Source organism: Grampus griseus (assembly GCF_964374135.1).
Source record: "Grampus griseus genome assembly, chromosome: 6".
Classification (NCBI taxonomy): Eukaryota; Metazoa; Chordata; class Mammalia; order Artiodactyla; family Delphinidae; genus Grampus; species Grampus griseus.
In genome coordinates, this window is record NC_139000.1 from 3,492,681 (window position 1) to 3,505,625 (window position 12,945).

The 12,945-nt window shown below is 59.7% G+C and overlaps 2 protein-coding genes across 2 annotated transcripts; one reads left to right on the forward strand and one right to left on the reverse strand.

Annotated features, from left to right (window-relative positions):
* Nucleotides 1-905: 905 nt before the first annotated feature.
* On the reverse strand, nucleotides 906-4,819 carry PIERCE1 (piercer of microtubule wall 1; the record flags this gene model as incomplete). The annotated part of the gene is made up of 3 exons (XM_082657000.1): nucleotides 906-1,178; nucleotides 3,507-3,585; nucleotides 4,677-4,819. 3 exons carry the CDS (start codon nucleotides 4,817-4,819, stop codon nucleotides 990-992), a joined length of 411 nt encoding a protein of 136 aa, XP_082513126.1. The 3' UTR covers nucleotides 906-989.
* A 998-nt stretch (nucleotides 4,820-5,817) lies between these two features.
* MRPS2 (mitochondrial ribosomal protein S2) lies at nucleotides 5,818-9,562 on the forward strand. The gene is made up of 4 exons (XM_082656601.1): nucleotides 5,818-5,899; nucleotides 6,023-6,148; nucleotides 6,612-6,741; nucleotides 8,454-9,562. The coding sequence occupies exons 1-4, from the start codon at nucleotides 5,860-5,862 to the stop codon at nucleotides 9,061-9,063; spliced, it is 906 nt and encodes a 301-aa protein (XP_082512727.1). The 5' UTR covers nucleotides 5,818-5,859; the 3' UTR covers nucleotides 9,064-9,562.
* Nucleotides 9,563-12,945: the final 3,383 nt, after the last annotated feature.

Below are 12,945 nucleotides of genomic sequence, written 5' to 3' on the forward strand. Positions count from 1 at the left end.
AATTCATATGTCAGTAAAATCTCTTTGGGTAAAAACCTTTGTAAGGAAGGTAGCGACGGTGGTCTGTAACAATGATTTCTTCTGTCTGGTTCCAACACCTTCCGGATTTCCTGTGATGAGCTGCCATAAAGGGAGGTGGGAGGAATCTATGTCTGGAAGATATATATTGTCGTAGAAAATGTTTTCTTATTGAGGACCCTCTACATCATAGTAAACATGGATTGAGAACTAACTACATGGAAAGAGAAATCCACTTCATGTAGTTATTACCCCCACCTGAGAAAAACATGGTCTTCCCCCGCCTGATTTTTTTTAAACTTTTTATTGAAGAGGTACAATGAACAGCAAGTGGGGAAGCCCGACGTACACCTCACCCCTCAGCAACCAGCAGCAGTCACCAACCTTGTTGACTCCGCCTCTGTCCCCGCCCCATTCGTGGCCAGCGGGTCTCAATATCACTCCAAGCTTGGCCCGGGTCAGGGCCAGTAAGGGCCCTCCCGCCTGGTCCCGCCTGGAGCTTCCCTCCCGAGGTCCCCTCTGCCTCCTCGCCCAGCCCTCGCCCACACCCAGGCAGAGCATCCTACCCTCCCTCCGTGGCTCGGCAGGTGCTTGAGAGCAGAAGTCACGCGTAGTTTGTCATGAGTATAAAAATGGCTCCCACAGATGCGGGTGGGGCTCTCGGGCGTTCCCAGCCTTCAGACTGAGATCGGGGTCCCGGCATGCCCACCGCCCTACTCATCGATTATACCTGAGTCAGGGACTGGGACATGGCAAGGTTTTTAATGGAAAGTCAAGCCATTAGCTCTTTTTCATCTAGATGTAAAACAGAGAAAGTAGGGCATCATAGCCCTGTTTGCAAATTTTTCTAAACTAGAGGGGAAAAATATTTTCAGGGAAAGCAGTGAAGTGTGTTCCTTTACAGTTGGGCAAGTTATCAAAGATTACAGCTGCCAACTGTCCAGACTATCTCCGCCAGAGCCGGGAGCCCCTCAGTCACAGATGGACGGCTTGCTGACCCTGTAGCTGGGGTGGAAGTTGAGCCGGTCGTAGAAGGTGATGTAGTTGTCCGGACCCGTCACAATGCTCTTCTCCATGGAGACGTTGAAAGTATTGTTCTGGAACATTCCACCAGCTGCAACTTGTCTAGAAAATTTATACGAATTTGGATAAAATACCTTCTGGAAGTGAAAAGGGGACACTAGGGTTAGTGATACATGATAACACTCTTGAGCAATCAGTCATTAGGTATTTGGGGAAGAAAAATAAAAATTTGTAAGAAAATGTTTTTAAGTTCTTATTTTGTAAGAAAATGTCGTCTCCAATCCCAGGAAGCAGAGAAGCCAGGGTGAGCAGGATGGCTGGCCTAGTTGGCCCCAACCATCCCAATTTCTGCCTAATGTCAGGGAATAATGATTAATGGTGCCTCCTTTCACTATTACATGGATAGAAGAATCAATTATGGGGCCACCTGGGCAAGGCATTGCCACATCTGAATATGGTTACAAGGGGTCAGGCCCAAAGCTGTTCCCAGTTCAGCTTTTGCCAGCTGTACAACTAGGGCAAGTTACTGGACCTCTCTGAACTTGAGTTTTCTCTTCCGTGGAAAAGAGAGAACATCAGTAGGTTTCCACCTTGATGGGGTATTAGAATCCCTTGTAGAGCTTTAAAACAATTCTGATGGCCGTGCCCCCCCCCAGCCGAGGGGTCTGGGGAGGGGATGCCCTAGCGAGGTGGAGGTGCAGTGAGAACGCAGATGAGGCCGCTGGTGTGTGCGGGCACCCAGGGGTAGGAGTCATTTCAGCACTACAGCGTCCCCAGGTGACCTCGAGGTTTCTGACAGAAGTGGCCTGGACCACCAGCAGATAGTACACTCGGGGCAGGTGGCCTGTTCTGGGCTCCCCTCGTGTCAAGTAGATCATTTGATGTTTTGTCTCCTTGGCAGGAAGCAAGTACCAAGAGAAACGGCCTTCAGTGCATTCTTTCGGTTGTTTTTTGTGGTTGTTGTTTTTGTTTTGTGCTTTGTTTTGTTTTGTTTCATTTTTGGCTGCACCCTGCGGCATGTGGGATCTTCGTTCCCCGACCAGGGATCAAACCCGCGCCCCCTGAAGTGGAAGTGCGGAGTCCTAACCACTGGGCTGCCAGGGGAGTCCCAGTGCATTTTTCAATAGACTTTATTTTTTAGAGCAGCTTGGGGTCTACAGAGAAGCTGTGCAGACTGAAGAGTTCCCGGATCGCCTCCCCGGCAGCACACACGGCTGACCTGCTGTTCACATCTCCCATCGGTGCATTTAGAACAACTGAGACAATGGTGACGGGTCGTCATTAACTAAAGTCCACGCTGTACGTAGGGTCCACTTTTTGCCTTGTACATGCTGGGTTTTGACAAATGAATAATGAATGACATGTATCCACCACTACAGTGTCATTAAGAATAGTTTCCTTCAGTATATTCTCTAAAACCCAAAGAATGCATTTTTATTTTCTGTTCCCACGTGGGAAGGAAACACTGCGTGCCGCTGGTTGAGTCCCGCGGCCACACTCAGGTCAGGAAACTGGAAACCAGGTTCCAGATAAAGCAGGTCGATAAGCGGCAGGAAAAACTTCTAAACTTGCCTCCAGGGAACCTCGGTGCTTCACGTCCCACTGCCTCATAAGACCAGCAAATGGCCTTTTTTATAAAAGCAAAACATCTGGACCTATGTTTGTAAGTGTGTCGGTCTTTTTCGTGGAAATACCTGATCCCTTGATCCTGGGAGAATGACCTTTAAATGCTCTAGGAACTTTCTAGAGAAATAATCTTCTCACAAAAGCTCTATCCCCCATGAAAAACAGGTAAATAAGCAATTATCATGATCTTTTAACATGAATAATTTGGAAGAAAAACAACAACACTGCCAGCCCCAAAATGGGAGGCCCTCCTGTCTTGGGTACCCAGGGGATGCTTACACTGACTGGTCCATCTGCCCTTCACCTGGACCCAGCAGGGGCATCAGGGGGTTCTAGGAGGCTCCCTGCCATGTGAGGTTGATCTCAAAGAGGGGTCAGGTTCCCCAAAAGTGCACAGATCCCGGGGCCCTTTTGTAACCTGTGCTTTCATCAGCCAGTGCTGTCTCTTAAGATCACAAGTTAAATATTTCATAAAATACGGTATTACTCCAAAAAGAAGGCAGTTCTTCATTTATCTGCCTCAAAACCTACTGCATTAGGTTACGAGAGTCGGCTGGTTGTACGAGTGAATGGGGCCAGCCCTTTGGGATGTTGTAAGGAAGACTACATGCCCTTTTTTCATCCTTTAAATCATTTCATTGCTAAACTCATTCGTTCATTTATTTCTACCCTGCCCTGTCCCAAAAGGAATTGAGGTGCGCCCTCCCCCTTGGTGCTGTTGGAACTGCGGGCCTCTCTGCACCTCCCCCTCCTGATGTGTTGCTCTTTTGAGAAATCCGGAGTCTCAGCCTCCTCCTAGAGATGCCCCACCTGCGCACCTTTCTTCGCCTCCTCCTTACCGGCATCTCGTGCACGGTGGGTGCTCTGCTCCCATAAGCTTGGTTACTGGTCCTGTACACTGAGGGGGGCTCCTTGGTCCTAGCAGATGAGAAAAATACTTTCTTTTCCACTCATTTGGTTTAATTCTGCCCAAGCCACAGCTTTAACATATTTGGTTGGTGGAGCTTTGTTGGAAATGCCCCAGATGGGCGATGCAGCCGTGAACCTGGGCTCCTGTCGAGTGCAGGGTTGGCCTCCCTGGCAGGCTCAGCCTCCCTGACTCCCTCTGCTGACCTCTGCCAAAGCCCTAAAGAACTCCCAGGTGGCAAGTGCTGGCCCTCAGCCCCAGTGGGACCTGGGCCCATGCTGTCATTTCCTGGGTGGGTGGGTAGGCTGGGAGCTGTGACTCAGCCTCCAGGCCTGCCACTCGCGGGGGCCAGCCCTTTGGGATGGGAGGGGATGCCCTCCCATGGCGGGGGGGGGGTCCCTCCACTTCTGAGCCTCCAGGAGAAAATGTCCCTGCAGTCTCTAGTCCTGATGCTATTGGTACAGCAGTTTAACTAGTGGCTGTGGGCTCAGACACCCCAGCTCTGCCTCATACTAACTCTGGGATCTGTCTTTCTACAACCCAGATGTCCCTCCTGGGAAATGAAGATGCTAACAGAGCCAACTCTGTGGGATCGTGGAGGGACTAAGGGGGAGAGGGGGGAGCAGGGAAGGCACGCACAGCCTGCCCAGCTGTGTCTTAAGAGGCTGCAGCGCACTGGAACAGCTGGCAGGCCACGCCCCTCGGCAGCCTGGTGATGGAGGTGTCGCCATGCACCTCAGGCGGACGGGTCCTCTCTTCTAGAAAGGAGAGGAGACTGACCCCGCCCTAGAGGGTGCTGCTGGGATCAGCCCGAGTTGTGTGATTTCCCCTGGGCAAACCCCGCCCCACCTCGCTGGCGGGAGGCCCACTCACTCCACCCGCGAGTCGCAAGCCGCAGGCAGCACCTCCGCGCTCATTTGGTGGTTAACAGCTGACCCCGCTTTTGACTTGGGGGCCGGGAGGGGGCCTGGGGGTTCTTGCACAACGGGCCATCTGCGCAGAGCGCAGGACCAGCTGGGCACCTGGCTGGCGGCTGGACCAGGAGCCCTTTCTTTCCTCTTCGTATGCCAGGTGGACCCTGACCGGACTCCCTGGTCCTCACCTGTAGCCCCGAAACCAAGCCGGGTTGTTGAACCTGGACGGCAGGTCCTCGCTCACGCGGTAGTAGTCGCTGGTTTTCTCCGGCGGGGCCTTGGCCTTGGGCACCTCCTGCTCCGCGCATCCCTGGGGGTCCTCCTCGGACATCTCGCCTCGGTCCACCCGAGTTTCGGGGGAAAGAGCGAGCGGGCAGGAAACAGCTTCTCAGCCCTGGGGCCGTGAGGGGCCGCGCGGCGTCTTGTTGCTAAGCGACGGTCCGGTCACCTGACTGGGTGGGCGGGGCCCTTAAAGGCGCCGCGCCTCCTGGGCCGGAGGCCGCCCACCGCCGGCTTGTGGGGGCAGAAGTCCGAAGTTCTAGAACCTTCCGTGGCGAGCCACGAGGCCCTAGGCTAGCCGGGATAATAAGGCATTACTTCCTGGGGCCGCAGTGCCGGGTACCCGATGATCAGTAGCCTTCGGCGCCAACATTTCCCCAAATGCGGCGGGGGGCAGATTTCCAGGCAGATGAAACCCCGGGCCTGGGGCTTCATCGGCAAATTGCGGAGTTCAGGTTCTCCAAGGCCGCTCCGCTGTAACGCTCCGACGCTCACCGCGTGGGCCAGGGCTGCTCCTTGACCCCCACCCCCGACTTCAGGCTCCCCAGTACGCTGCATCTAAAATTAAGACTCCAGATTTGCCTAACTTTATGGAATCTTTCTAAGCCAAATGTTTAAAAATTAAAACACTTTTGGACAGCGGGAGGTTGTGCTGGACTGGCCGCAGGTGAAGACGGTCCCCATCTCCCGGCGAGTTCCCGCGGGACGGCTGGGAACCTCCTCGGCCGCCGGGCACTGTGCAGGGAGGGGGCGAGGGGAGGAGTATCCAGACCCTGCGCTCGACAGGACCCCGGCTCCGGCCCGCCCCACGCTCCTTGCGGGTCCACGGTGCCCGGGCAGACCTGGGGCGCAAGGCCCAGCCTTCCCCAAGGACTGCGTGCTCCGACCCGGTGGGCAGGCGGGGGCCAAGGGGCGGGGACGCGTCCAGAGCTGGGGTGCCCGAGAGGCGGCGGGCGCTCAGTGGCACCCCCGGGCCTGCAGGTGGCGCTGCGGCGAAGGCGCGGGCCGCAGCCGGAAGGAGGAGCCGCTCGTGGGGCCGCGCCTGCCCGTCTTCCGCGTCTGTCCGTCCGTCCGCCTACCGGAGTCCACGCCATGGTACCCGGCTCGGTCTTACCCCGGCTGCTCGGCGCAGGTAAGGCGCCCGGGACCCGGGGTGGGGGGCGCGGCAGGGACCCTCTTGCGGGCCGGGCGGCGGGAGGGAGGGAAGGAGGGAGGCGGGCGGGGGGCGCGCGCCACGAGTTTGCTGTCGCCGCAGGTGTCCGGCGCTGGCCGCTCCAGCTGCACCTCGTCCAGACGGCGACCCCGGGCCCGGTGGGACCGAGCGGCAGGACGCTGGGGAGCGCCGTGGCCTCCGCGGCCCGGGAGCCCGAGCGCAGCAGCGGTAACGCCAGCCCTGCGGTCCTGGGGGTTTGAAATTGTCCCGCTGCTAGGAGTCCCGGGCGCTCTGGGTCTCCATGGGGCCCCTGGAGGATGCGGGACTGGGGAGGGCGAAGGGCGGCCTTCCGCCCCTGGCAGGCCACGTGCTGGGCCGCACGAGCTTGCAGCCCTCCGAGCAGCCCCACCGCCGAGTAGGGCCGAGCCCCCCCCCCTCCACGAACCGCGGCCGGGGAGCTCCTGCGGGCGTCTGGCGGGACCACGGGGACCTCAGACACCACCCGGCGCCCCTTCTCTCCGAGTGAAGACTCGGCCACGTTTACCCAGGAGCGAAGCTGGGGTCAGATCTCGGCCTCCGCCCCGAGCCTCCAGAAAAGGCCCCTGGGGACCCTCAGCATCTGCTCTCCCACAGACCCCAGGCTTGGGAGCCGGGATCCAGACCCTGCATCCTCTCCCTCTCCCCGCCCCAGATCTGAACGAGAGGATCCTGAGCGAGCCCCTCAAGCACTTAGACTTCTTCAATGTCAAGGAATTGTTTTCTGTAAGAAGTCTCTTCGATGCCCGGGTGCACCTGGGACACAAAGCTGGCTGTCGGCACAGGTAGGTGACGCCCCTGGCGAGTGTAGGGGTGCCTGGGGGGCTCGGGACCCTTGCCTTGGGGTCCAGGGCTCCTTTTTCAGTTTGTTTGTTTTGTTTTGTTTTTTGGGTACGCGGGCCTCTCACTGTTGCGGCCTCTCCCATTGCGGAGCACAGGCTCCGGACGCGCAGGCCCAGCGGCCATGGCTCACGGGCCCAGCCGCTCCGCGGCATGTGGGATCTTCCCGGACCGGGGCACGAACCCGTGTCCCTTGCATCGGCAGGCGGACTCTCAACCACTGCGCCACCAGGGAAGCCCTCAGTTTGTTTTAAGAGCGTCTAGCTCCCTTTTCTTCCAGATGGGATCATTGAGCCCCAAGGAGGGGCAGCTGTTTATTCTCAGGCCCCGTTTGCTCCTCCCGACCCCCAGACCCCGCGGACCTTGCTGTGGGGCTCCTGGTCGTCGGTGGGGCCAGGCCTGCTGCTGCTGGTTCCCTGACAGACAGGCCATCCGGGAGGGCAGTGCTGGCAAGGCCGTCGGCATCTCGCGGAGGTGTCTCCAAGGGCACGCAGAGGAGTGATGACTGGCCCAGTCTTTTCACGTGGCGATTTTGACGGCTGGGTTGGGCGTGTATTGGAGGAGCAGTTAGGCCAGGGAGGGAGGCGGTTGTAGATGTTCAGGGGAAAGGTGATGGGCCCAGCTGCGCCGGCAGAGCTGGAGCAGTGGTTGGATGTGGGGTGATTGGGGCAGAGCCGGAGGTCCAGCTGAGCAGAGCCCAGAGCAGGTGTCGACATCCTTCACATCAGGAACTTGGGTCCTATGAGGGTGACCCTTCAGCCACCCCAGTGGGGATGTCACGCAGGCACTAGGGAGAAGCAGCCTGGGCCGGGGGCCACCACATCAGGACCTTTTGAGAACATGTGGAGTGGGGGATGGAGGAGAGAGGAAGTCCCAGGTGGGAGCCCTGGGCAACCAGTGCCTCAGAGTCTGGGAAGAGGGGGTGGGGCCGGGGCATGGGAGGAGGGACGCCACTGTAGGTGCTGCGGAGAAGTCACCTGAGGTGAGGGCACGTGGGGCCTCGGGAAGGCTCTTTGGAGAGGAAGAGAGAGTCCCGGCGGGGGTGAGCAGAAGAGTGAATGGGGCGGGGGCTGCAAGAGGACGGTCTCGCAGCCCCGGCTCTCGGCCCAGGCCAGCGGGTCTGTGCCCTCAGGGTTCCCTCCGAGGCCTGGCTGCCTCCTGCTCCGGCATGTCACGCTTGCAGCCTGGGGCACCCCCTGCCTTTCTGGTCCCCCAGCCCCCCCAGGGGGTGGGGCTCAGCTGTAAAGCCTCAAAGGTGATGATAATGACAAGGATGGGAGCCAGACAAGCAGCACCGGGTGGGACGCTGTCCGGACGTCACGTTTAAGTGTCCAGATGTCCGTGTGGGTCCACTCTGTTAGGCACCCCGCGCGGCCAGGTGGAGGTTCAGAGGGGTAAACCGCTTGCCCGAGACGTGGAGTGGGCTGCAGCCCAGCCTGCCCTGCTCGCCCACCCTCACCCTCCCACTGCCCGCGGCTGTCACTCCTGGGACAGCGTCCCCGCTGCCGTCATCATGGTGAGGGCTGCAGACTGTACCAGCCCTGGGCTTGCCGTGCCCCCCGTGCAGGGGCCCAGGGCTGGGGGAGCGCATGAGAAAGGGCGGGTGGAGGTGGCCACGTGGGGCTGGTTCACACTGGCCTTGGTGGGTGTCCGGCAGGTTCATGGAGCCGTATATCTTCGGGAGCCGCTTGGACCAGGACATCATTGACCTGGAACAGACGGCGACGCACCTGCAGCTGGCCTTGAATTTCACGGCCCATGTGGCCTATCGCGAGGGCATCATCCTGTTTGTGAGCCGCAGTCGGCAGTTCTCACACCTGATCGAGAACGTGGCCCGGGACTGCGGGGAATACGCCCATACCCGCTACTTCAAGGGCGGCCTGCTGACCAACGCGCCCCTCCTCCTGGGCCCCAGCGTCCGCCTGCCAGACCTCATCATCTTTCTGCACACGCTCAACAACGTCTTTGAGCCCCACATAGCCGTGAGGGACGCGGCCAAGATGAACATCCCCACTGTGGGCATCGTGGACACCAACTGCAACCCATCCCTCATCACGTACCCCGTCCCGGGCAATGACGACTCGCCCCCGGCCGTCCAGCTCTTCTGCAGGCTCTTCCAGACCACCATCAACCGGGCCAAAGAGAAGCGCAAGCAGGTCGAGGCCCTGTACCGACTGCAGGGCCAGGAGGGCGCCAAGGGCCGCGGTGCAGCCGACCCTCCTTCCCCGGGAGTGCAGGCCAAGCTGGGCTTGCGTCATTCCCCTTGACCTGCCCGCTCTTCTCCCGAGTGAAACAGCAGCCGAGTCTGTTCTGAAGCTGGGACCCAACCCCCTGTACCCACACCCACCCCCGGCATGGTTCTTAGCACCTTCCCAGTTATTCCAGGCTTTGGGTCCCTGCTGCTAGGAACGCTTCTCAGCAGCTGCCCGCCCAGGGCTCCACTTCAGACCCGAGGACCCAGCAGGCTCACTGGGCAAGTGGCCTGCCTGGAAAGGACCCGTCGGAAAACATCCCGTCCCTGGAGTCCGAAGTCCTTGCTTCTACCTCAAGATGAGTCCCTTGTATGTTAGGAAGGTTCTCACCAGGTTGACTTTTCTCAACCAGAATACCCCTAGGTTGGGCTGCTTCCCTGCTGCCTGGCTTCAGGGGCTGTTTTATAACGTGAGGTTGCAGGGTGAGCCACTAAGAAGATTCCATCCGGGTTGGGACAGGCTGGGCAAAGCAGACAGCGTGATTTCAACAGGAATAAAGCTTAGATTTGGGCGGAATGGGGACCTGGACCGTTGGTTCTGCAGCGTGGTCTGTGTGCTCTGTTTTCATCGGCACCCACGGGGCCCCTGGAGCACACAAGACACGTTCCTGCCCCCTGGGTCCTCGAGCTTCAGGGAGACAGGCAGGCATGTGCACGTGGGTTTGGATGGGATGGCACCGGCTGCCCCTCAACACCGTCTTCGGTGTTGAGGCTCGAGGCCCTCGTGTCCTGCCCATGCCCTGAACAGGCATCCTCCCCAGGTGGTCGGGTAAGATGGGACCCTGTTCACAGGAACTTTTGGATGCCCCCTCGTTTGTGGGACCTTCCTTGGCAACACTTGTGTTCCTGGGATGAGGTGTGGCCCCTGCTTGCCAGGACCCCACCCCGTGGCTCCTGGTGTGCATGACCACCCCAGGACCCTGTCTGCTGCCGAGGGTCCAGGCAGCAGGGTCTGGTGGGGTCAGAACAGGACGGCCTCGTGTGGATGGATGCATCATGCCAGTCCACGTCCTACAGTAGCACACGGGGGCAGGAAGACTGGTCCCACAGGCCCGCTCAGCATCTTTCAGGGGGGGCATGCGAGGTGGAGGTCCCTGATGTTTTCTGGAAGGGTTCACAGTTTGGAAGGGGCAAGGAGCTGAATGCCAGTTTGAAACCAACTGACAGGCATTGGTTTAATTTGCAAACATGAAGTATGGGCATGCAAATTCACAGGCAGGTAAATTGAGGGGTCCCCCCAAGACTTTCCCCCCACAAGACACCTCCCTTGGTGTGCGTGGGTGAGGTTTCCCGAACTCCTCTGGAGATGGCCGGGCCTGTCGCTCGGCGCTCCAGGGAGGCCGGAGTGGGCAGCCAAGACCCTCGAGATCAGCACAGTGTGAGAAGGCTCAATGGCCATGGACGGGAGCTCTGGAATGTGAGCTGGGCCTCCCCAAGGCGGAGGGTCCACACCGCCCTTCAAAAGCAGGCCGTCTGGGGAGGGCAACACGGGCAGGGCAACGAGGGACACGCGAGGAGGCCCTGTTCTCTCGCCCTTGACTCGGGCTGGGTGGAGGGGAGCAGCCCTGGAGGGCAGGCACCCCCGAGCACCCCTACCCCACCCCATTCCCCAGGGTGGCCTGCCTGGCCCTGGCCATCCTCTGTCCCCTGAGGATCCCCCTGGAACCTGCACCAGACACAGGCCGGTGAAGACCAGCAGGGGCGATGAGAGTGCGTTTCGGTTCCTGGGTGTGCTGCCGGTCCTGGGGATGCTGGGAGCGGGGTGGACAGGGGTGGCCGCACTGAGCAGGTGACTCGGCGGATGAGGGGACACAGACGAGCTGGGCGGTTTCAGGTACACGAGGACCTGAAGGGAGGCACAGGCTGACGGAGCCCAGAGCCCGGATGGGCCAGCCCGGGGGGCACTTCCAGAAGGGCTCAGGTAAAAGGAGGGGGGGCAGAGCACGGGCTTTCACCCTAGTCGGGGGTCAGCCAGCCCCAACAGACATCACAGCAGGCACAGTAGATATGACAGCCTCACGGCCTCCTCTAGATACAGATGCATCCTCCCTGCAGGAGGGGACCTCCAAGTTTGCCAACCTGGAGATAAACACCGAGAGGCCAGAAGCCCCGAAGTCCTGGAGAGCAAGGGCCTGAGCCCTCCCCTCCTGCTGCCGCGGTGACGACTTGCCCATTAGCCCTGACCTTTCCTGGGGTCTGGCAGGGTCGTTCCCTGAGTGGTTGGCGTCCCAGGGGCCTGGAAGAGCCGGGTTCAGGGGGGGATTTGGGGCCAGGGTGGCTGAGGGCAGGTGCATCACACCACCAACTCGGGCCAGAACAGGCTCGCGGTGAGTGTAGGCGTGCAGGGGTCTCTAGAATCGGGCCTGCAGGTGGCTGGGGCCAGATGCCACCTGGGGCCACTGCCCAGGGTCCAGCCCAGGACTTTGCCTCCAGTGGCCAGTCCCAACCCAAGGAGCTGGGCTCCTCCCTTCACCCACCAGTGCTCCCAGGCCTGGCCCTGGCCACGTGCAAAGCCAATTCTTTCTATACTGTTGCATCTCAACATACGAGCCTGAATATTCTCACACTGTTTTTGACCTGTCCCTCCCTTGTCCAAAAATCAGCCCGTGTATGAAAATGAGTCAGCCCTGAACCTGTATGAGACCTGCAAGGTGCAGACCGTGAAGGCAGGCACGCTGGAGAAGCTGGTGGAGCACCTGGTGCCCGCCTTCCAGGGCAGCGACCTCTCCTATGTCACCATCTTCCTGTGCACCTACCGAGCCTTCACCACCACCCAGCGGGTCCTGGACCTGCTGTTCCAAAGCTGAGCGCCCCGTCCACCCACTGGCTGTGTGTCTTGGGAATGTCGCTTTACCTCTCTGAGCCTCAGTTTGCTCACGTGAAGGCCGGGCTGCCAGGACTGTCGGATAAGCATGGACAGTGCGGCCCCGCGCCCGGCCCTGTGGAAAGGGCTGCTGAGGGCTGGGGCGGTTTTAATTAAGGTTTTCCTCTGCCCCATGGAGAAGCTCTCTGCTTCCAGCCGCTGGGCAGAACAGTTTTCCCATTTGTAAAGGAGGTTCCAGATTCTGTGTCAGGGGTCCTTCCTGGGAGTAGCCAGGGCAGGGCTGGCTGGGGGCCGGCTGAGGGCCCAGGCCCACTCAGGCGTCTGCAAGGTGCTGGTTGGGCTCATTCATTCAGCAAATACATACGAAGCGCCTACTGTGTGCAGGCACTTTTCTAGGCGCTTGGCTTTATTCAGTGAACGGTGCAGACAAAAATCCCCGCCCTCCCGGGCTTCCATCCTAGCCGGAGGGTCAGCCAGTAACACTAGACGTCATAGCAGGTACGGTAGATGTGACGCCCTCACGGCCTCCTCTAGATACGGGTGCATCCTCCCTTATTCCAGCGAGGACGGCGGACCTCAGGACCAACTGAAAAAGTGAGTAGACTTTGGGTCTGATGGGAGGGGCTGGGCAGAACCCTGGCTGCCACTCATCTTGTGATTCCCGCTGGAGGGCTGAGGTCTGGCTGCAGGAGGAAAGGAGTCAGAGAGCTGTGGCTGGGGTCCCATGTCCCCAGGGAGCACAGGGGAGGCTGGGGGCTCAGAGCCGGCCCCTGAGAGCTCCCATCCCCTCAGATCCGGGGCCCACGACAGGAGGTGTGGGGGGCAAGCTGCTGACACGTCAGCCTCGCAGCCCAGTGTGAGTGCTCAGCTGGGGCTCACGGGAGCGCAGTCAGGGTCAGGGGGCCGGCTACGTCCCCACCACCAAGAATGGCGTCCCTGGGATGACGAGACCCGCACTCCGGCGCACAGACCAAGGCAGCCATCGGTGCGCGAGCTTCCGGTTCAGGTGCGCGAGGCCCGTGAAGGCCGGACAGGGGCGCACTCTGCTTGTCGCCTCCTCCCTCCCCTGTTTAT